At 40.1% G+C, this 25293-nt stretch overlaps 1 protein-coding gene across 1 annotated transcript in view; it reads right to left on the reverse strand.

The window, feature by feature from the left end:
• adgrd2 (adhesion G protein-coupled receptor D2) overlaps window positions 1-25293 on the reverse strand; it is a 33244-nt gene that overhangs the window by 2438 nt on the left and 5513 nt on the right. Inside the window, exons 7-24 of the mRNA XM_047592382.1 lie at window positions 24688-24978; window positions 22072-22183; window positions 18667-18801; window positions 18239-18347; window positions 17464-17569; window positions 17297-17352; window positions 16975-17101; window positions 16765-16868; window positions 16400-16502; window positions 14921-15074; window positions 11761-11894; window positions 10685-10800; window positions 8330-8450; window positions 4914-4955; window positions 4733-4786; window positions 4477-4624; window positions 1808-1866; window positions 1680-1710 (exon numbers count right to left, since the gene is read on the reverse strand). Of these exons, the coding sequence (XP_047448338.1) occupies window positions 1680-1710; window positions 1808-1866; window positions 4477-4624; window positions 4733-4786; window positions 4914-4955; window positions 8330-8450; window positions 10685-10800; window positions 11761-11894; window positions 14921-15074; window positions 16400-16502; window positions 16765-16868; window positions 16975-17101; window positions 17297-17352; window positions 17464-17569; window positions 18239-18347; window positions 18667-18801; window positions 22072-22183; window positions 24688-24978 (2002 nt within the window). The remainder of the gene's footprint in view (window positions 1-1679; window positions 1711-1807; window positions 1867-4476; window positions 4625-4732; window positions 4787-4913; window positions 4956-8329; window positions 8451-10684; window positions 10801-11760; window positions 11895-14920; window positions 15075-16399; window positions 16503-16764; window positions 16869-16974; window positions 17102-17296; window positions 17353-17463; window positions 17570-18238; window positions 18348-18666; window positions 18802-22071; window positions 22184-24687; window positions 24979-25293) is intronic.

Below are 25293 nucleotides of genomic sequence, written 5' to 3' on the forward strand. Positions count from 1 at the left end.
AAAACAGAATTTACAGAATAACATCAGAAGCAGACTGAGGCATGTGGGTCACTTCATTCAGTCAAATGTCGAATGAGGAATTTCAGGGAGCATAAATGCAGATGCTTATTTCTTATTTTGTAAAAAAGGCTGTTTTAAATACTGCATATGCAGTGTGGTTTGACCACAGCTAAAGAGGAAGCAGGCGGAGCTCAATGCACTCCCAACACGGGAAGCAGCCAAGGCACAGAGGCCACAGGTGGATGCTGGGATTTGAAAGGTTCAGGCCACAAACAATACGCAGACATTCTTTTTTCAGACCCATATAGGCGATGGCATTGACCAAACTCATCGCACAACGTGTGAACACTGGGCTTTATTTGGCATTGGAGCGCTGTTTCACACCTGCAGGAGGAGACGCTGTAAGTATCTCTGAGTGTGCCAGCGGCACGGCAGAGATCCAGGGTTCAAGATACAGACGCAAAATAAAACCTCACAACACAGACAAGGATTTACTTAAACAACTGATTCTTTTTTTAAAGCCACTAAACACGTTGATTTGACAGTAGTTAAGAGTTAATCGTTTTTGTTTTGTTGATTTTATGCCAAAGTCACAAAATGTTGCATAAATGAATCACAACCAGTCTTGCCGGGAAAAGTTGGATTTTGGAGATTGTTGAATCTATATTATTGACGATTAGCTACCTGCTTGTTTCTCTCACAGTAACTCGAGATAGCTCATGTGAAGTGGAACACATCAGATCACATGCGACGGCGGTGTCAGAAAACCGATCATCCAGCAATGTCCCTGACACATATAGATATTTACAACCATTCACAGTCTCAAACCTTGCCATTTTCAGTGTGTAGGGTTGTTAGCTAGGAGGTGGTTCTCATTGTTTCCTGTAGCGAGGGGATTCTAGAAGCATGCACGCAGCAGAAGAGGAGACGAATGCCAAAGACACTAGTTAGACTAACTGCGCAGCCCCATCAAAACAACTGCAGGTGAGTATCTGGTCATTAACAGACCCTAGACCAGTGAGTTTCAGGTGTAACCTAATAATAACGTTCCTCATGAAAACCTAAAGTCAACTGGTGAAATGTCGTCACAAAAACTTGATGTTGTCTTTATTTCAGCTCCATTTACTTAATCCCCCTCCATCCTCCACCTTCTCCCAAAAAGCTTTGTGCCGCAAGTGTTTAACCAGAATTTGTGACATTTAGCTCTGAGGAACAGTTAAATTATGAATAAGAGTCTTGATTTTCAATGTATGTTCATTCATTTTTATCTATAGATTGAAAGGGAAGGAAAGTGTGGAGCATCAGGGCTGCTGTTCACCGTGTAATTCGATCACTGCTGTTCACAGCAGAACAAAACAGCTCCTGGGTTATAATTCAGTCATACCACTTCACTATTAACCTTCTGCAATGCTGTCTTCGCTTCTGCATTTTCATTATTATTGCTGCTCTCTATCCCTCACTTCACGTCAGACTCCATCTCTCCCCTCTCAGTGCATTTCAAAGCTACCGTCAGGACTTGGACCAAATGGCTTATAGAACCTTTTCATATGTATTCTTTGTATGCCCTATGTTTATGTGTAGTGGTGTTTTTGTGGCTTGCGCTGCTGTGAAACCACAGGGGAAATAATTCAACCTCCCTAATGATTCAAGAACATCATCGAGTGAGGAAGGATTTGTACCTGATGGCTTGAACCCAGTCAGTTGCACCACCTGTGTAAAACAAAACACACAACGCAAACATATTCAACCAATGTCATAGACCATAATACATAACACTGTGCAGTGATGACGAATTCATGTTGCTTACTTGGTTTCCCGATGCCGGTCTCAAAGAGAAACTCACAAAGCTCTCCTTTCTGAAACTTTCTGAAAGGAAAAAAATGCACACCTAATTGAATTTAAAGTTTTCATTTGTCTTTCAAACCCACACTTTTGTTTATGCAAGGCCAAAACAAATTCATGGAAGCAAGGTGCAATACAAAGAAGGTTTAATGAAATGCACAGACGGGAAACTATTACTATTCATTTGTGTGTGTTTTTACATATGTCCTTTGTTCGTCCTTGTATTTCTGAACAATAAATCATTTAATCATAGCCAGGTGTCAGCAGGGCAGATTGCTATTGATGGCATAAAACCTGGTCGTATGGAAAAGACAACCAAGACCAACAAGACAGAGAGGGCATACGACATAACGTGGACTCTTTTGCTAAAGTTATGGCTCTATATGCTGTATACATCACACTTTTAGAGGCCGAAGGTTGGTCTGAAGTTGCAGGAACTGATATTACTCCAGAAAAAGATCTGAGTCAGGCTTGTACAGTGCGACGCATTTGCTAGTAAAAAATCATTCTGTGTGACGAGAAATATATATCCAGGAGTTGCGTTGGTATCTTCACTAAAAAGTAGAAGAAACTGCCAATAAAGCTCAAAAGGTGACGTGGCGGGCAAAAACTACAATGAATTGTGGAGTTAGCGGGCAATTGGAAAGTCTGTTTACATTGCGCGACGCTGCACTTTTGTTTTGTTGTTGTCCTTTTAGCGTGTTAACATTAATGTTAGCGATATAAAATGGCGCAATGAGTCTTAACGAGTCGCTATTCTCTTCGGCTGGGACAACAAACAGCTGCGTTTAAACATACATTACAGTTTTTAACAGTTTTAGACTAACCGACACAAATAACGTTCGCTTCTCGATGGGCGGTGACTCGAGGAGGCAGGTCGGTAAAATGACACACAAAACACACAGTCTCGCTGCTGTTGGTTTTACGGTGAGTCGAAGTACCGGGACATTCTGCCCTTACCGACACGACTAACGGCCTGAGCGGTTCATCTGCTGCTCCGTGAAATTTACGGCGCTCCTTAAAGTGGCAGATTTGTGAATGGAGTACTAATGTAAACAAACTATTTTCGACCGCGAAAATGGCGCTTGCGACACACAAACTATTTGCACCTGTGTGTTATTTAAATAATTGAATGCAAGGTGATGATAATAATAACCTTGAAGACCCCTGTCCTAGAAACACAGGAGCTAATGAATGCAGCCAAATGACCAGTGCTGTTCAAGGAGCCCCTTTTGGCCCTTTTAAAGGAATTAGTCAATTATTAGATTAACATACCACATAATACATCATCTTCAAACACACTTCACCCTCTGCCCCCTAGAAAAAAAATGTCACTCCAAGCTAAGTGTAATACTTGAGAGCCCTGTGTATTTAAATATGATGTTTCAAAGACAGTTGAACAGTGTTTCTGAATTCCTTATCAGTATCCAATTAATTTTGCCAGTAAACAGGTTAACTGCCCACCTGCGTGCTATTAATTGTTTCTTTGTGCTACTATAATTTTTAACTTGCTAGCACCAGTGCTACCACCTAAAAAAGTAAGCGCAAAGTAAGCAAAGATCATGTTGATTAGACGGGTCTTTATGCAGTGATGGAAAGAAGAGTAACAGTATCTGAGAGTTGAGGAGTTGTATTTGTTCACAACAAATCTGATTGGTTGGAGGATTATCCAGTTGCCAATTTTTTTTATTTATTTATTTTTTTTTCCACACGGGGTTGTGACTCAGTAGATAGAGCAGCTTGTCCATGAACCGAAGGGTTCCCTGGAACATGCCATATGCCGAAGTGTCCTTGAGCAGGACACTGAACTGCCAGTTGCTCCCTTTTTGTGGCACTGGTGTGTGAGCAAGTGTGTGTGGTTGTGTAAGGGAATGGGTAGATCTGTGAGGCGCTTTGAGTAGCAATCGGTAGAAAAGTGCTCTATAAAAATAGGATTGTTTACCATTAAATAATGAAATCCATGGGCCCCATGCAAATGAGAAAATGGGGGAAGATTATTTGTTATATACATGTATTGTAGTTGGTCCGTTAGAGCAACGGTTGTCTGATCAGAGCTCACCATCAGTTTTCACCTGTTTCACCAGTCACCAGTTTTTAACCAGTACTGCATGTGTCTCCCCACATATGGGACAATATGCAGGGCTTAAAGTATTCCGGCACTGTGCCGCATCTCTGCTCGCGATTAAAAAAAAAAGATCAATATTTAGACTAAGCAGTTTTCTCTCTCCAAACTAACATCTAAATTTCTGAGTTGGAATATAGAGTTTCCAAATTTCATCAAGGCATTTTTTCATTGAAGTCACTGTTGTCAGAAAGATGGAGAGTAAATTTATGAAGTTAGGAGAATATATCCTAATTGCAAACAAAGCACTTAAATATAGTAAATATATATATACATAACTCATATTAAATATTAGGTTGTAAATTTAGCAATTTAGAGCTAGAATATGATCCAAGGAAAAAAGGTTGGGAACTACTGTGTTAGAGGAAGCTCCAAATCTTTGGACTCCACATCTTTCAGTCCCAGCTTGCTCTTGTCTTCTTCTTCAGATATTACATTAAAACTATCTGTAATTCTGTACAAATTACCCCCTATCCTCATCCTTGAGTATGGAGCATATCACACCAGCCTACCATTCTTGATGACCAATGAAGTGGAGGTAGAGCTGGAGGGTCCAGAGGTCTCACTGGTCTCAGGGCTGGAGGGAGCCAGTGGACTGCGGCCCCAGGATGTAATTGGGGCCCTCTGAGAAGGTAGGAAGCTGGTTGGCTGGGAGCAGTTCTGAAAATACATCACAATCCAATCAGAGTCTGAGTTCCAGTACCAAGAGAGAGTTTATTTTCTGTCCTTACTGACCGGATCATTGCTGTGTTCTTTTTGCTCACTCACCGTGAAAGATAAGGCTTTTCTCTTTTCTTTGATCCTCTTTATAGCATTCCTCACCTAAATGAGAAGCAGTCCACTGGTTTGTCCAAAAGGCTGGTAGCCTCACGTATTGTACAAAGATACACTCTGACATTCTGCCGCAGAGGCGACAGTAGGACTAACAATGAACTGAATGTCTTCCTACCTCACTGTTGTAAACAGCATAGACCAAGAAGATATACAGGCCCTATGGAGAGGAGAGACGCACATTAAGAAGCATGTGTGGAGAAGAATTCTATTCATACGTTTATTGACAATATGGATCTTCATCAAGTCCATTTAGTGCTACACAGTCAGCTCGGTCAGACTATACTTTTCTCTTATCAATGAAGGGAGAGGCATATAATGGGAAAATAAATCTCTCTATTTGTACGGTATTCTACTCCTGGCAAGTGCTGCAGCAGGGCACAGCACTAAGTCTCTTCTACAGTGAATGTTTTACCACTAACATTTGGCTGTGAAATCGCAGATTGCTGATCTTTTGTATGTCCAGAAGCTAGGATATAGAAAGGTGGGTCCTTCCTCCAACCATCACACAGAAGAAGTAGCAGCAGAGAAATATCATGTTTGTATGGATTCCATTCTGCTAATTCAGAAAGTAAACAGAACAAAGCTGAAGCGTCCATCGGGTTTTACACCTACACACTCCGTCACTGTCACTCCAAGTTCTAGACCGTGACACTGTGGCATTGCACCAGTTATGTGCCAACTATAACATGCTAGAAGAATTAACCCTAAAAGCCACAGGAATCTGTTTGAGTTTTTTTCTCTGTCTGTCCCACACTGAGGCTGTGTTTTATGCCAACCCACTGGTTTGTCCGAAGAGGAGAACAACGGCGTTGGACACAAATTCAACACAAAGTCAGAAATGAGGAGCACCATGGAGCCTTTGGAGTTTTTAGTAAACATAATTATAGTTGCATCAATTCACTGCATCTGGCAATCAGGAAAAATGAGCTCCAAACTAACCAAAAAAAGAAAAACATATTCAGGAGCAGTCTGAAAGGAGGAGAATCATCAGTGAGGACAAACTCAGATTGCTGTTAATGTTTTTCCTCTTTGAAAGCCCTGAAAGAAAGAAGGGCCATGGACTGTAGAATGCAGAAAACCACTATATGCATGCATTAACAGTGTTTGTGTAAATACTCCCACATTAGGTGTAGATCTGTAGTTTCGAGGTGTACCTTCGACTCACAGTTCCTTCTTAACCCTAAACACCCACCAGAAACATATTGTACAGTCTATGGTTAAACTGCACTGATTTTCCCATGATGGTTTATTTCCTTTCATCATGAATATGTTGAATGTAATCTGTATTCTTCTCTTGATATATAAATATTAGAATTTGATCTTATTTTACTCCAGCTCAGTCTCTTCCCAAGAGGTCACATACACTACCAGTCAAATTCAATGAGAAGGTGTGTTTTTTGACTGGTAGTGTAGATCGTGTAGATGTGGAGTTTCTGTTTGCTTTGTAGTGAGGACAGTCCTCAAACATATTTACAATTCATTGCATAGAAAGGTATTCGTCGATTGTAACGTGCACAATGATAATTGAAATTTAATTCAAATCCTTGTCAGAAACTCTGCACATTCTGCCTCATATGAGGGTATTTAAGGTCACTAAAGACATGAAACAGCTCCCTGAACTTTCAGCATCTCCAAATGTTTTTTTCCCTGTCATGACACGACTTGACTTGAACGACTATTTGTTAACAGATAGATCAAGCAGTTATGTTTACACATATCATGTGATTAAGGCACTAATGTGAAGCAAAGTGTTCTGATTAGGTTCAAGCCGATTATGTTCGTAATCTCAGTTAGTGTAACACAGTCAGATATGTGGACTGTTATTCATGTTACTGAAGGACGTTTTAAGGCGCATAAATCTAGCAGTGACTCCATCCGTGTTTTTGTTGTTTTGTTATTTATAAAGGGGTAGAGACAAACTTCCTGTGCCTCAAGCAGCTCTCTAGTCGCTGTTGACCGAGTGTTATGTCTTCACAGTCCTCCACTTTGCTGCAGCTGCAGAAGAATGGGGCCTCAGTTCATGCTGCAAGAAAGACAGTTTTGGTGCATCCTTTTCATAAAGACTTTGCTCTTTAGCATTGAAACTGGAGTATTAATCAAACAGGTGAACACTGAGTATACTTTCAGAATGTATGATCATATCAACAGCAAGACATTTTGCCCAGTTATCCCTCACTAGCTGTGTCTTTTTGTAGCAGAAGAATATAATCTTGTCCAGCGTCATCCTCCTACCTACATGAGGAAGCACTCCTACTGTAGTGTTATCTGCCCCCAGCAGTAAATCTAAATTAACTAGCAGCTCTCTGGGGGTCACCCAGGGGCTAGCTCATTTTGATTAATTGAAGAGCCAGTAAAGGGAAAGAGGGTTGGAAGGGGTGAGGAGGGACAAGGAGTCAGAGAAAGACAGAGAAAGAGAGAGAGAAATATACAGAAAAGCATAAGAAAAAGAGGGACAGTGTATGGAGACATGGGAAGACAGAAGGAGAGGAACTGAGAGCTGTTTTTATCAGGGGAGGAGAGCTGGAGGTAGATGTGGTATGTCCTGTCGTTCAAAGCACCGGCTGCCGCCTCCCACACTAACACACATGCACACAGAGGTGCATGAGAACACATCCACAGTTCGAAATGTAAAATGAGAAATGTGTGCAAAAAAAAAAAAAAAATCCATTTATAAAGTACTAGAAAACACTAATAGGATTGAAATAAATGAGAACGGAGTTATGACACACACATTCTCAACAGTTGTGAGGATATGGAACCATGCAAGTAAAGAAATCACATATCAGTCTTTAATTAAAATGTAGGAACATATTAGAAGAGGTGTTCTCTTGAAGCTAAAATGGTTTGAAAATTGTTTCCTTGCAGCGTGACAGCACTATTTTCTATTTCCGTCGTGTCAAATGGTTTGCCTATAACAGTAACAGTAAACTGAGGTGAGCTTATTGGTAATGAGTTCATTGTTTGCTGCAGCGGTCCAAGCTCTACCTCACTCTACTCCCATCCTACAATGGTGCTGTACTCTGCAGTCATCTTTTATAAAGTTCCAGCTACTGAAATTAAATGACCTCTAGTTTCCGATCACTTAAAGAAAAAAATGATATATTTTGCTATTTAATATTAGTAGTCTTATTCGGTGTACATTTTCTTGCTATAAGCTGCTGAAATGACCGAAACAGATAGTTTACTTATTTTACTTGGTCATTTGCGGAACCAACGTGTCAGGATCCCTGCCCAAAATATGCGGGCATGGTGCATCATGGTGTGTATTTATCTTTTAAAACCACTGGGTTAATGGGTGTAACATAGTGCCGTGCAAAACTTTAATCCATGTTTCAAACTTAATCTTGATACCAGCTGATTTTTGAAGCAAGTTATTACACTCAGCCTTAAAACGTCATGGCTGAAACGAACCAATCAACACGCATGGTGCAGCTTTTGGTATTGCGTGATGGCATTCTTGTGATCCAAGCTACTGTGGTATTGTTTTCTCCATTCTAACACCACTAGGCGGGCTGATGTATCTTTGTGTACCTGGAAGGAATTGAGAGCGATGAAGACGTAGGCGACCACGACAGACAGATGGACCAGCACTCCACACAGCCAGGTCAGACCCAGGACTGGCAGCAAGATGAGAACTGGACGGGTCACGGCCCTACAAAGACACATAGTAGTACATGATCCATATAAGCACGCACTGAGCATCTGCTTGACGTACACATACACACATATACATGTACAAATATGCACATATATACAGATGAAAGAGATTCAGGTCTGATAGACTGCCGACTGCTGAAACAAAACCTTGAGCTGTGTCGCGGCACCGTTTGATTCCTGAGTGCTCTGCTTTCTTTTTCAACTATGTTAGAAAACATGCAAGACAGACAGAAGGACCCAGCAAAGTGGATTTTTCAAGTTATTTTGATGACATTTTCTTCTCAGATATTTCCTCCTTGAATCGTCATCAAAGATCTCTGCACAGCTATAGATTTTACCGCCTACCAAAGCCATACTCCTGTTCCATTGCAATCATCCTTTCAATGATCCTGCAGCTTATACGGCCAATAACCATTTCGCGGGGCAAGGCAGAAAAGGTTGCCTTTGTTCAATCCACCATTGTTGTCACACCGCTGCACCTGGGTAGAGAGATTGAGTTTTCAGACTGCACTGTGTCTGCAAGGACAAAGCAGGCACTCTCTTCCCTTTTATTTTTGAAAGTCGTTTTCCCTCTAATCTCCTGAATTGACGTAACACTCTAGAGCTGGCACAGACATCTACTTTCAGTCTGTTTGTGAGGGAATGAAGGCACGGCGAGAGGGGGGACGGCGTTGTGGCATTTCCATCACACTTAGACAAATATGAAAAATAGAAATACGGACAGAAGAGCGCTGCTGAATGCTAGGTTGAAGGACAGTTTACTGAAAATGAAAATATGAGAGATGTGAGATTCTAGTCAAACCTTTCTCATAGGAGAAATTAGTAGTATTTTACAATTATATTCTATTGAATTGTTTATTTGAGCACTTAACAATGTCTGTAGCACACTACTATCTACATAATGTCAGGGTGAATCGGTTCAGACAGCAAGTTGTTCATTACATTAAGGTGAGGAGTCACTTAACCTGGTTCCTCACTTACAGTACATGCAGTGGTGTCTAGAGACAGATTGTTTGGTTTGATTTGAGCCTGTTTTGAGATATACTTGTCTGAGGTCTCTGTTTCCACCCAAATACAGCAGGGGTGAGTGGAATTTCATTTGGGCTTCTCACGCAACTGAAGAATGCCATTTAAAAAATTCAACAACTCTTCTGCTTTCATGTTTTTACCAGAAAAAAAAAATCAATCTCACCTGTATGTGTGTGCGTCCATATGCGGTTTATCAGAAATCCACCGAGCCACAGCAAGCATCTGATGCGATGCCGCTAGAAATCTCGCAAGCTTGCACACACAATCATGTTAAGGCGGAATTACTACAAATATGTGTACTATCAACCTGTAACCATGGCAACATAAATAGACCTGACACACTGAAAAGAGAATGATGTTCAGCATTGGACTGGCAATCACACAGCACATATGTAAATCAGACGCAGAGCGACTGCAGGGAAAAAAGAGAGTCTGGTAATGAGCTACTGCAAATGTGAGGATGAGGCTGGTAATGTCTAAACTATCAGAAACACCTCAGTGACTCACACACACACACACACAGCAGTTTATCTGGACTCAATGACACACACACACGGCCCTGCTGCCACTAATACTAACCAGCGCACCAAACAGGGATTAGTTAGAACAAAACTAAAAAGAAGAACATTCAAAGACAACCTAGTAGTACCACTGTAATATGTATAGAAAATAATTCTATGGGGTATCAGAACAATTCATTTTTGGGAAATCCCTTTAACAAGAATGAGGAATGTGTGTGTGTTACAAAATATGCTTTCAGACAGATTCTCAGTGATTAGAAATAGTTTGAAAGTTTGAATTTGTTGCTTCTATTTTCACTGTATTGAACAGTGGGGAATGGATGCTACAACATGAACATGCTCGTGATGGAACAAAGTTTTAAGCAAAGACAGACCCAAACGTGTGTTGTACACGCACACACGCCCAGGCCTTCATGCACAGACACACAGTTGTGCTGGGACCAGGTGTTAAGCTGATAAGCCCTTGCAGCTCCCACAGAAAACTCCCAATCTCTCACACTGTCTTTATTGACTATGGGCTGCTCAACCAAAAAGAAAATAGTAAGCCTGTATGTAAGGGAGAGAGACAGGGAGAGTGTGAGAGAGAGCGTGGGCGAGCGATAGAAAAAAAAAAGATTCATAAACAAGAGCAAGAGGAGAGAGAGCGACAGAGAGAGCTAGAGAAGCCGTCGTATCTCACCAGGTGAGGTCAAAGGTCTGCATCTTTGATGCCGAGCTTGGACTGAGCATCTTGGAACGGCGCCGAGCACTGGAAACGGTCACCATGACAACCCGACACAGCACAACTGCGTTGACCTGCAGGCAGAGGACAACAGCATCAGTACGGCCTCCGGCAAACACGAGCCGGGCAGAGCCACTTGGCCTCAAGCTCACATGAAGAGGACGGAGATGTTACCCTCTTGCCCAGGATGTAGGAAATCACATCACACAGTATTCAGAGATGAACATTATTTACTGTGTTGTCACTGCTCTGTAAAAACAGAATGTAAAGAAAGCATCGAAAGGAAAAGCTGCTTTTGGATAAACATGAGATCACTGTATGTCACTGTGCATCTCATACACCACTCTAAGAGCGGATTCCTCTCATAAATAAACTCAGCTATGCGTAAAACTCCTAGCACGTAGTAGTGATGATTACTGAAGGATGAGATGTGGATAGGTTAAACAATACACCTTAATGAGGAAAATATTAATTCCGCTACTTATATGCACATCAAACGCGTCTTTTTGATGGACTATTCTATGAGTACTACCACATATCTGCCGTGTTGGAGACTGAAACATTGACAATACACAATCTCATGAAGAACAAGAACTACTAACCCAACTATGTTTAAAATTCACTGCATGTATTAGATGATTATGATGGGTGAATCTCTGATTAGTGAAACATGAGTTGGTTAAATTATACACCAATAATGAGGACAATATTAATTATTAATGACTTAAGTGTCAAGTGTACAACCTTTAATATTTTAATATCTATACAAATATTTAATGATATTCTCAGAGCAGTATTATTCTTTCCACTAATACATTGATACTTTCCACTACTATAAATATAGCTTCCTTAACACTTCAAATAAAGGAAATATTTTAAAAAGCCATCACAAACGCCATAAAACACACACGGGTTATCTTTCAAGACAAAAGGTTGTTCAAACAGGCCCATTAGTTGACACAGCTGCATCTGCCATTAACACAGTAGTTATAAAAATGTGAGGACATGCACTCGGGCAAAGTAAGATTACGTACCGCCAAGACAAATACAACAGGTCCCACAAAGGCCCAGATTGTGTCGGTCTTCACGCTGAGCCAGCAGTGATCGTCTGCCTTGTACTTGTCCGCTGATATCGCCAATGTTACGCCAACTATCAGGACAGGAAGTCCTGGAAAACAGTTCAATAAAAGCGAATGAAATGTGGCGGTGTTGTGACAGCAAAATCAGCAGCATGTTTAGAGACGTGTTTGTGCAACAGTGGCTGCGGCAGGGGCGACTATTTTGTCCTCTGCGCCTGTTTAGTCTGAAGGGTAACATTCGGCACATCTGCGCGGGGAGATGAGAGGAACACCTGAAGACTGGGTGTTTATATTAAATAGTCACACTGTGTTCTCAACCCATCATGCGACAAAACACCCAGCGCTCACAGATGGATTTGGGCACATGAACAGTAGCAGCTGCAGGATGTTTTTTTCTTTAAAGAAAATGGGTTAAGGCTGCAGTAAAACACAACACCACACACATTTTTTTTTTAAAGTGATGATACAAGTTAATATCAATAAACTGTGATTAGATTAATTTTATAATGTTGAAAATAACTAGCAGTCTCAAAAGAAGACAAAGGTTAAGCAACATCTGTTTGGTGTTGATGTAGATTGTGGAACGCAGCTTGAGTTTCACTGCACCAGTCTTTTATCTTGGTGACTTTCTATACCATAGTGGAAACCCTAATTTGCAGTTTGGGTGCAAGGAATAGACATAGCCCGCATCCCACCAAATGCATTTGGAGTAGGCACTCATTCTCCTTCCGTCTATGTCCCAGGTCTGTTCCTGCCTGCTTGGTCTCTGGACGATGTGTCCCATCATATGAACTGGTTTGTGCTAAAAGGCAGTCTTTCCTTGTGTCTTTGGCTTGCTGTGGGGACATAAGGCTCATGGTTCTGTAAATTGTTGTGGAACAATTTCAACAAATTAAATTTAATTTTACTATTTTAAAAGGATTTAGTGACTCGGCACTTAGCTTGTCACCACTGCAAGTTTGGCAAGAAAATGTAGCCAAAATAGAAATGCAGTAGTTCACATATAGTTGTTTTATCTAAATTGAGCAATCAGTTGAATATAGAACGATCCAGAAACAGTGTAGATGGTAAGCTTTTGACACACTGCAACAGAACGTGAAATGAATTATTCTGAAGAGAAACGGGCTTTGCAGCATCACATCTTGCTTCATCTGAATTTTCTAAGGGTGGAAGTGCATGGCACAGCTTGTTCTTGGCACTGGGGACACCAGGGTAGAAAGGGTCAAATTTAACAGATGCCATGGCTGCTGTCTGCGACGGTAAGTGACTTCATTCCTCTTACTTTACACAGATTAGCATTACAAATGAAAATATCAGTTTACCACTGAAAAAAAGACAAATCTGCGAAAAGCATCCATGGATTTCAGAATCTAGTTTCACACGGTCCACGTTAGTTGTAATCCGTTAGCCCTGTAGTCGTGTTATCTCAACATGATCTGAGAATGTTCCAAAGAGCATCTTGTGGTGCCAGGAATGTTCGGCTGTTTCCAAACTAAATGTTCTGTGGTGTGGAGGCCAGGTGACTGTGGAGGAAGACCATGATGTTCAGTACTCCGTAGTCTTCTTTCTTCAAAGCACTGAGGTGTGTTTGGGCTCATTGTCTTGCTGCTCTATGGATCCTTCCCACAAAGAAACCAGAGGGTGTAGCAAGTCCCCGAAGAATGGAGTGCTACTTGTCCTTGGTCAGAATGGAATCAGTGTAAGAGTAGCAACACATTCCCAAAGTGAATATTCCCAATAACATGTTTCATTGTGGGCTTGGGCCTGAGAAGTGGTTTGGAGACCCTGGTTGTGACGGGACTGACTAACTGCAGTTGACAGTTCTTCTTTGAGCCATCTGATGCCTCGCAGCATTTAGGGTGTGGCTGCAGCCCATCCCTGGCATATTAACCACATGCCGATGTGTCCTTGAGAAAGACACTGAACCTCGTCATGTGTGTGCGCTTGTGTGAACAAGTGGGTAAATGTGACATTGCGACTGGAAAGTGCTTTAAGTACCAATAGGTGGAGAAGCATTATATAAATACAAGCCATATAAGAGAAAACCCACCTTTTACTTTGAATAGGCCACTTGATATTATTTACATTAAAGTCAATGGTTGCATGTAATTTCTTCAATAATTTGCAGTTTTCACTAGGCACAAGTAAAGATCCCCAGTTTAGATGTTTTTTCAAATCTAATCAACATTGTAAAATTGCCCATATTTGTAAAATTGTTACTGAATATTTCGAGGAAGGATCTGAAATTATCTCAGCTTTCAGTTTGACTTAATTTTCCAGAATGAGCCACTAAGGCCACGTGCAGCCGCCTGTCTCTGCCCTCCTCAACCAGTGTCCCCTCATGAACTCTAACATTTTATCTGAGGGAAAGCCTCAGATGAACTAGGTAATTTAAAATAGCTTCTACACACAACACACTTCATTTGGGATGTCTGACCTCACATTAACTATAAATATGAACGCTTTTGTGCTACCTCCTTCAAGCAAACTAGCAGACTTTTTTTTCCCGTCTTGTTATGTGATTGTTGTTCCTAATCCGGATTTGACAACGACAACAGCTTGTCAAAGATCACTGCTTGTTTTGATGATTCAAACTAAATGTTGCAGAGGCGGTGCAAGAGGCAAGCCTCTGATTTTTGGAAAACACATGCATATTTGTCTAATGCCAGTTGCGTTTTGTTAAACGTTAAAAGAAACAAGTCCACATGAATGCTAATTTATTTTTACATTAAAAACTGTTTTAAACAGTTTGGTGGATATGTCTTTTTTGCATGTATAAAAGATTGCATCAAGAGACACTAAGATGTTTCTGCTTTAACTGTGGCATCTCGTTATTAAAAGTATTTGTGGACATGTAGCTTAATATTATAAACCAGTTCATCAGGCAATAGGACATATTGTATCATGATGCAGGAATGTGGTGTATGCAATCCTGATTATGTGAAAACATAATCTTTCATTTTTATTTCCTTAATTATTAGCATATAAACCAGTATTAGTTACAATAATGACTGTCAAATACTGTCAGTTTTTGGATCAGTTTCTCTTTAAATCCATACTCTTGATCTAAGTCACAAATCAAATCGAATTTTGACAAGGAGTGATGAGAGTTTACCCCAGCCAATGATGTAGTAGAGCTTCATCCTGCGGTCCTCGCTGATGTTAACGGACACGACTTTGCTCCAAAGCAGCAAACCTTCCACCAGCATCCAGGAGAAGGAGGCCATGAAGAAGAGGTGGAGGAGCGCCGTGACTAAGAAGCATGCAACCTGCAGGATTAAAGATGGACGCAGTGATCACTACGTCTCTGGATGGAAGTGATTTCACTATTAGTTAACTGAGCTGTAGAGTCATTTATTCTCCTCCTCTAGAGACTTGTAATTTCCTCAATTCAAGTGAAAGGTCCCCATTAATTACCAGTCATTAAAATATATGTTGCACTGACTTCAATAGTTAAGCCTGAGGACATACATAGTTTAGATTCACTCACAGGATGAATAGCAACTTAGAAGCTTACAATTTCAGTTGGTTCCAAGACTGAAAGACTTTTATCTGAAAAGTTAATCAATGGATTCATCTACACCATGTCAGATTACTACTGTGCACATTCTAAGGTGTTTACTGAGAGGCTTCAACTCATTCCAAACTTGCTAAACTCTTAAACCAACCAAAAACAGTGGCCCAGCTCCACTGGCTCAAAACAGAAAGTAATTTTGGTTTAGATGAAGCACACACCGCAAAATTTCTTTCTCTCTTCACCCCCTTGTGCTCATTAAGATTATGATTGTCCTGTTGCTTTATAAGACCGTCAAAAACAAAGTGAAAAGAAAATTGAAGATGCTTTTAACAGCATTCCTCAAACTATCCGGGGTGAGCTAAGTGAAGACGAAAACACATCTTTTAATTGTTGTGTCAACTCTTTATTTATTTTATTTGAACAGCATTTTAAAGTGGTTGATCTTTAAGCCTAATATTGTGCTGTGCATTTTAATCGACATGCGACTTTACAGGGTGTCCTTGAACACAGCAAACGTAGCTATGTTGGTATATGTGGTGTATTTGCATTTATATGGGTCTCTTTCTGTTTCCTGTTGTTTTGAAGCTCTTACACAAAAATTACTATACAAAAAAAGTTATTATTGTCATCATTGCAACATGGATCATGATTATTAATAATTATCATTATAAAGGAGCACAGAAGGAAATTGTACGTGTCCTCACTGTAATGAAACAGGCTCATCTTAATGTTTTGTGGAGCATACAAAGAAAAGAATGAACGGAAAGAGGCTTATAGTCATTTGATCCAGTGTGGAAATAAAAAATAATGATTAGCGCAGCCTTAAAATATTAAAAAGCTTTCACTGACTTAAAATCCAGCTAGCCACATCCTGCAGTTTTCATCAGAGCCAATGATGTTGAAGATTTAAATCAAGTGAAACGTGTGCCTTTTTACAGTAAGTGCAGTTTGTGAAGTGTTGTATTTTATTGACATACAGCACACCACGTGATGTTTTTACGTAAGTCTAGTTGATAATTGTATTAGTTTTCATTCCAACTAAAACACTTTGCAAATGTGTCATGTGTTGAGACTCACCTCATTTTCAGATGCCCAGTCGCTGCACATCAGCAACAGCTCAGCAACGCCCAGAGCAACTATCAGGTTTTTATGGACAGTGGTACGGTCTGATTTAGGGACGCTGCACAGAAACGTACACATGAAAGTACACACAGCATATAATAGGTGAGCTCTCACAGTAGTTTTCAGGAGATATATATATATATATATATATATGTATAAAAATGTTTCACTGTGGTGCTTTTCGCACATTTACAGAGTACAGTGTCCAGTTTTTCTTTTTCATTTATTGATGTGAATCAGGCAGTTTTTTTTTTTTTTTCAAAAAGTGCTTTTCACCCTTGATGCTTTACAGAGTACACTCTGTGACATTTGTGACTCACCCCACAGCGATGAAGAGGATGAAGGTGAAGAGGAGGCCACACATAGATACTCCACAGCCGATGAACGTCAGCACCTGCAGAGCTTTTTCGTTCTCCGGACTCAGCTAACAGAAACACACAAACGCAGGGCATGCTGTATAAATAGCAGCACATACTCAAGATGGAAGCCTACACAAAATCCACTGTTGTAACGGCAGAGTGGAATGTTACCTGGGTTTCGTAAACCTGCAGCAGCAGTGCAAAATTGGTTGTGTGGTTGCAGTAGCAAACCGTGGATCCATACTGTTTGGACACAACTTCACAGCCCTTGGTATTCCACCATCCTCCAGCGTCTGGTCTAGTTAGACACAAACAGCGCATACTTACAGATGTACATACCCACAGGAATGCGCAGTATTAAAATATTGTCATTTCTAAAAGTTTTTTCAGCATGTATCACATTTTTTCATATGAAACAAGTTTAGCTGTGCTATTCCAGAGGAATCTGAGAAATCCGAACTGCCCATGCTTATCAGAATCCTTCTGTACTTACATGAGATCAAAATCCCAGAAGGCGCACACTGGATCATACATGGTACCAGCGTGGTTCTGTTGGAAATATAGAATCACTGATGCGCATGACATTCAATTGAAAAAGGAAACAGCAGATATTTCAATGTGATTTAATTTCAAGAATAGATGAGATGTATTTTGTGAAACCTGCACTCTGTGCTGGAGCTGGAAGCGTACGGCCATGCTAACCGGCTGGTCGTCACCCAGCACTGTGGTGGAGATAACAGAAGAGCCCAGGACAGTGCCCACATACCTGGTTATGTACACAAATTTGTAAGTTACAGGAATGAAAACAAGGAGCAAGCTACAACCAAACATGATCGTCTGTCAGTTACCAACTGTGTTATGTTCACACAGGGGTTCTAGATTATGTGTACTAGTCCTATTATCTTGATTATTATCCCTAATATTTTTTTTTAGGAAATCTTAGATGCAAAGGCTTCATTCACCAACCACCTATTGTCAGATCCTCATAATTAGACAAAATAAGATAGCGGTAGGCTAATTGTAGGCTAAAAGAAAATGACATTGGCGTCGTATATAGAACGACACATTCAGTGTGCATGGTTAATACCTTTCATATCATATTGGAGCAGTTTCCCACTTTTTAAATGGAATTCGTGTCAACAAATGTGAACTTTAAAGTATTTTTAATCTAATCTATCTTCATTTGACTTGCCTCAGAGCGAAAGCCAATATCCTAAAATGCCATAACCAATATAGAGTGACATATCAAACATATTTTTAAAATAAAAACACTATTACAAAATATTTGTAAACCACTAAGTTTAACAATATTTTAGACATAGTTTTGTTTATATTACATATTCACAGAATATGCAAAACAATAATATGTAGTTCATTAGTCCTTAAGCTCACAAGTCATTTGCAGACTGTCCTACTATCTGTATTTGTATTTTACCTCTGGCTGCCGTCAGTGACAGTGGGCTCCATGGTTATGTTCTCCTCAGGATTGAAAAGAGGTCGCAGGGATCCATACCACGTGTTGACCAATGTCAGCTTCTGGAAGCCTGTGTATTCAACATAACAACAAGATTAATGCTACTGCCACTTGCAAGAGACAGACAAAGAAAAACAATATTAAGAGCAATGTACTTCATTAAGGTCACTTGTTCGCATCGGAGACTTGTTGCAAAACCCATCAACCTCTGTGTGCATTTTACTGTACGACCTTGGGAGTCTAAGCAGGTGAATGCCACACATTCACAAGTCTGTCGTTATTGCATTGTCCACTGCATTCACTTGCAAATCCTAACACTGGATAAGTGCTTGCTGTAAGAGAAAGCGGAGCGAGTGATTGTTATGATTGTTTTTGTAGCTATCTCCCACCGTTGTTATGGAGATCCTGTATCTTCTGATGTGGAACTGAAATACAGTCTAGGCTGGTGTGTTCTTCTGTCTCGGGCCCACAGAAGAGGGGTCCTTTGGATCCTTCCTGAAGCCTCTGCTGCTGCACCTGCAGTTCTGAAAAGGAGAGGATAATAAAGAGCAAAAAGAGAGTTTCAGTTCAGTTTCAGAAAGAATTTGAAAACTAAGTGGATACTTCTTCTGTTCTGAATCCAGAATAGAGTGCATTGCAATATGTGTTGATCTGACGAGTTTTTGAAATAAGGGATGATCTGCATTTGCAAGTGGTGCAGAAACATGACAAATGAGAACCATGCTGTGTGAGGTGTCAGAAATAACACAACTAATTACCAATTTTAGCAAATTTAATCACCACCACACTATAAATACAGGATGTCTTTATAATTCTATTTTGCTCTCTCTCTCTCTATATATATATATATGTATATATATATATATATATATATATATATATATATATATATATATATATATATTTCCTGTTAGATTTGTTACTGTTTCTTACAAAACATACAACAATACAATTAAAGGAGATCACTTAACAGATTTAAAACTAATTTAAATATAAATATAAAACTGAATTAATAACACCAGTGAGCTCATAAACTGCTGGAAGTACAATGTGTGAAAGAAAACTGTTAATTTAAGAAGGGTAGGCAGAATAAAATGATGCTTCATCCTACACCTTTTTCTGTTTTGTTTTGTATCTGTACTTTTGTACTTTGTTTATTGTACTTGTTTTTAAAAGACCGAAATAAATCGACTAAACAAATATATCTAAATAAATACATGCTCCTGGCTGCTGTGGAGCACAGGTGAAAAAATGAAAACTCAAAAGGGTGGTTTTCACAGACTGCATGCTTTACATTCAAATAGTTCAGTATGTATTACAGAACTGTAGTGGCTTATGCCGTGCTTGAGATTGGTAATCAGTCTGATAAAGTTGAGTTGTTTTGATTTAGTTGCGGATTAGCTGTAAACATTATGTCACATGAAGTGAATGAATAATGTTAGATAGCCTACATGTAATTCCAAATAGCAGTTTTAAAAATAATGTTACTAACATTAGGGCTCAGGGACTACTCCTTTACAGTTACTTTGTTAAAGTTTTGCCAATCATAAGTTGAGCTGCCAGTAGAAATACAATCCTACCCATCACAGTCATGATGTTACTCAGTGAAATCTATTTAGAAATGTCATATTTAAGGCCAGACTTTAAATTAAAACGCAGTTGTAATAAGCTCTATAGATGAAAAATAAGAAATCAACTTTTTTTCTCTCTCTCAACCAAAATCTAACATAAGCTGTCTTCAGTTTGATTTTTAAATGTGTGGTTTTGTCTTGTTTGATTAACTTTATTGTTTAGTGGATACAATGAGCTTGATCTAAGACTATATCAATTCAAAGGTGAGTTACCCTTTGGTATTTACTGTTTTATCAACAATTTAAGAATTGCATGTAGCAAAGATGTCTTTTCCCACAATCCTGTTTGTCTTCTGTTTTTATATTTTTTTTCTGTGCTTCCCACGTTTTTAATTTTGAATAACCAAACTCAATCAAAACAATGGCAATGGTCTGAATTTCCGCTAAAATGGATTAACCTGAGCTGAAACACTGTTACCATGGAAACTTTGGCATATTTCTGTAAGAAGCCAGTGCTTTATTCTGTCACAGGAATCTAGTAGATATTCTCCTTGCTACATCCTCAGGAACAATGCAGAGATAAGGACAGTTTGGGTAGCTTCGAACGAACCTTGCCCCTGAAACTGACGTTTTAGAAGTTCCATTAACTGTTTTTTAGTAGTCATTAATACTGGATGTAACTATTTTATTTGTTTTACTATTTTGCTTCCTTATGTATGGCAGTCGAATAAATGAAACATAAGACCTATGTCCCTTAGCATTCTTTTCAAAATCACACCAGTAAACTGTGAGCTCAGAGATTATGATGGAGATGCATTCTGGCAGAAGTAACGTAAACTGCATATAATAATCTGTAACTTTGTGTGCAGATCAAGGTTATTCAGTTCAGCATATTGTCTTCCCACTGACATTTGTTAATGGTTGTGATGGGACTTAAGCCCTCATTTTGTTGATCAAACTCTAACGGTGTGCAGCACATAGGAAGTCATTCTATGTCCCATGCACCTGCTGGAAGACATATGTTTACATGAAGATTTTTTCATTCGTGTAGGTTTGAAAAGTGAGCGCCCCAGAAATTTACCCATTATTATTCCTCAAAAAAAATTCCTCAAAATTCTCAACTGCACAACAGTAAAGACTGTGCTGATCAGCGTTGAACCAAGAGGACTGGCTGTGAACTGTGATGGATGCTTGAAACGATCACAGTTTGGATGATTCTTTCTTTTACTGCCAGTTTTACTAGCATTTCTTGTGTCATTCATCATTTACAGCAGGGGTCTTCAACGTTTTTCAGGCCAAGGACCCCAAAATTGATGGGGAGATTAAGTGGCGACCCCCCTATCTACTCTATGTGTTCTATATTATATTTATAAATATACATTAGTATTATCATCTTGCATTCAGTATTAAGTTATTCAAATGATACACAGACTCAAATATTCATTATTTATTTCAAACATTGTCTTCTCACTTTATTAATTCCTTTACTAAAATATATTAATGTTAATGTGTATTAACATGTGTATAAACACATTAACATAACCCCCCATACCTTTGTTTTACAGTTTGTGTTATTAACACAACTAATTGTGAGAGCCACAGCGATAAAATCCACAATGGATAATGATCTCATCACCAAACTTTGAGAAAAGCATTTTTGTCAAAGTATGGATATCCCATGTATCTTGGCAATTGTTTGGTTTATTGGAGCTCTGTATGACTAAAGAGAGACTTTGATTACAATACAGGACTGATTACAATAATTGGTCTGGTGCTGGTAACACTGTAGGTCCTTTTTTTTCAAGGAGTTTTTTTGAAATGCATCTTGATTTCAGGAGATTGCAGATAGTTATAGTTTCTAGCTCTAGCTATAGTTTCTCCTGGCCTCCTAACATTGCTGACACATCTAAGCAGGTCTCATGTGGGTTTGATCTGACAGTTAGCAGACATACATAGTGTGAACGATGAGTACGAACAGAAGCCCAAAAGGTTGATGGTGATAAAATTAATATAATCACAGAATCGTTTTATAAAATGTGGATGTGAGCATCAGCAAAAAAATCTCTTCCCGTCCTCATCGATGAATGTGTTTTGAAGGTCAGTTGTTACATAATACATAACGATGAGCCCAGATCCTGGATAAAACGTGGCCAACCTTTTCATATCGAAATTCGCTTCCCCTTTTTTCTGCGACATGTCTGTGTTTGCGTGCATGTGACTCACTGATGTTGGGGCTGTGAATGGTCAGGTGATTGGTCTCTGCCATCAAGCGAGGGCTCAGACTGGTCACCATCCGGTCAATACTCTTGACCACGTCCATGGGGCCATTCACCACCTAAAACACACAGAGCACTGATGTCTCAGCAGCAGCAAAGCTCACCCGCTCTGCCCTGCTCAGTGCATTTGTGAAAACTATAAAGGTCCACTTCAAAATGATCATTCATTGCCGCACAGAAAATGCTTTCAGTGCCAATAACTGTTTTGGCAGAGTCTACACAGTTTAGCTGAAGAGGGCACACACGGCTCAATAGGTAGGTCTATAATACAGAGTACAATCATAGATTTTGCCATTGTCTGTTTAGAAACCCTGCATTCTGATTTCAATATGCCCATCTAAGAGCTGAGCCTTGGAGACAGAGCTAGGGGCAGAGCGAGGGAGGTTTGTGGATGAGTGCAGCTACAGTTTTTCAGATTGCGTCTCATCCATTGAATCTGTGTGGAGGTGGCCTTGGAGCGCTGAGAGGCCTGGAGGGGGGAGGCAAAGCGCTGAGAGAAACACAGCCCTTGTCATAAGGCAACCTCCATACACATCACACACTTCACACACATCGATAGTGCAGAAGTAGAAGTGAAGAAAACAAACAAACTTGGTAATAAGAGTTTGAAAAATATGCATCGTACAAACTATGAACTGAATCAGGTTGCCGTAGCTATAATCATGGATGTAAACATCCAAAATTGAAAGAAAATTGGATAGTTATAGCTACGTTAAATTTTGCATTTGTCACCTATGCTTGTTATTACTGTGCTGATGATCAGGGCTTGATGACTGTACGTAGAGGTATATTGCCCTCTAGGGGTTTAGAAATGAAAAACAAAAAACAAAAACAAGCCAGCAGCCTACCCACTTACCTTAAGTCCCATTGTTGTTTCTCTAGATCGGTGTAGCACTGGGGCAACAACAACCACAATTCTTCTAAACATGAATAGGCTTATGCCAAGGCTCTCTTTTTACAAAAATACAAAAAAACAAAATCCTCATTTAACATGAACTATCCCATCATGGATCAGGACAGTGCTATAGCTATATACACCCTGTACACCCCGGACTTCAAATACAAGACAGAGTTATGTCATATGCAGAAGATGACACTGCAATTGTGGGATGTGTCAGGAGTGGATCTGATACAAGAATCAGGTGAACAACTTCGTCCCGTGGTGCGGAGTGAAGCACCATCTGATCGACACAGCTAAAACCAAAGAGAAGGTAGTGGAGCTCCAGAGATCTAGGCTTCACCTGCAGCCTGGGAGTGTGTAGGGGTGGTTCAGACCTATAAGTACCTGGGGTCTACAGCTGGATCACAAACTGGAAAAGGACAGCTAACATAGACTCAATATACAAAATGGGTCAGAGCAGTCTCTATTTCCTCAGGAGGCTAAAATCGTTTAATACCTGCAGGAAGCTGCTGGACATGTTCTACCAGACTTTTGCCGCTTGTGCCCTCTTCTACATTGTGGTGAGCTGGGGAGGCAGGACTAAGAAGAAGGGAACCTCAGCTGGACAGCGGTTCTGTGGTAGGGTCCCTGACATCGGTGGCAGAGACAAGTAGCTTGAACAAACTCTGGTCCATCATGAACAATGTCCACCACCCTTTACATGACACCATAACCAGACAGAGAAGCTCGCTCAGTGACAGGCTGCTGTCTCTGTCCTGACCCACGGACAGACTGAGGAGAACGTTTGGCCCTCAGGACATAAGACTGTACAACACCTTCAAATGAGGAACCATCAACCAACACACGACATGTAACTGCACTGAGTGTGTCTCCTACCTTCACTGAAAACTTATCACACACCATAGATTCTGATTCTCGCTGTACGCGCCTCACATCCTCGTCAAACCACTGAGCGAGCCCTCATGCTCCATATTGAAGCATCTGCATTCACTACGGTAATACATAATAATCATGCTGATGCAACATTTTAAGGCCCTCAGCTAAACAGACACTCTATCAATTTTACATATCAAGGTCAGTTAACTCGTCACAGAAAGTGCTATTCAGGCCTTGAAAGCAGTTGTATAAATCTGTGCTTTTCAAGGTTTGGGCTGGAGAGCTGCATTGCAAATTCGGGCGAACTGTTTAAAGGACAAAGGACACAGTTGGAACATTTTAGCATTCACCAAGGCAGGGCTTATACCAGTACTGCTGGATGATTCTCCAGTAGTTTCGCTAAGGGTAACAAACAAAGTTGTAAGTGTATATTGTTAACTGTTATAATTAAAACATACAGTCTAGGAAAAACAAAAACATCTGTACTATGGCCATTACCCATCAACTAAACAGGCTTGCACGACCTTAATGGCAGCACATTGGATCAAGAGTGAAAAGGAAAATGTGTCTACACTTTTTCAACTTATAAAAAGATGACAATCCTTTACTGATGACAATTTAATTATTTACTTTTTTGACTGGATCAATGATGAAAACTGCATTCTCCAATTTACACTAGAGTTTGGAAATCAGGTGAAAATACATAAACTGCATGTATGTAAAATATGGAAATTCCGAGGAGAAGAACAGCAGTAAGGATTAGCCGTGCTGCGCTGGGTGCACTACCTCTTTGATGATCTGCCACTTGAGGGCGTTGTCTTCACTGATGACGCCGTCGGCCACACTGATGAAGTTCTGGCTGAGCTCCTGGAAGTCGCCCTGGCTTTGGTTGGTGACTTGGTTGAGCAGCTGTGCGGGGACGTCAGCGGCCAGAGACAACAGCTGGATAAGGGACACCATGTCTGCTGGCTGCAGTCCCTCTTGTTGGGTGACCTCAAGTGCCTGGGCAGAGACATCCAGCAGGGTGGACGCCTGGTCCAAGCTGCTTAGCACCGATGGCTGCTGTCCCAGCACTGGCTGAGAGGGCAGAGAAGCTGAGTGTCACACATCAACTCCAGAAATTGTTTTATTATGAGTTATCATTATGTTTTATCATTAGACTGCTGCCATACTTTATCTGACAGAGAATTTAGTTTATCTGATTGGATGCTAACTTTTTAATTATTTATGCAGTTCTGTAGTTCTTTAAAAAATAATAATTTAATTTAATTTAATTTAATTCAATTTAATTTAATTTAAATTCTTTGTCTTTTGACCTTTTATGTGTCAAAGTGAATCTTGTCACAGTTCCGCTAAAATCTATGAATATTTGTGCCACATTTAAAGAAAGAC

The sequence above is a fragment of the Mugil cephalus genome, chromosome 8 (genome assembly GCF_022458985.1).
Source record: "Mugil cephalus isolate CIBA_MC_2020 chromosome 8, CIBA_Mcephalus_1.1, whole genome shotgun sequence".
Taxonomy (NCBI): Eukaryota; Metazoa; Chordata; class Actinopteri; order Mugiliformes; family Mugilidae; genus Mugil; species Mugil cephalus.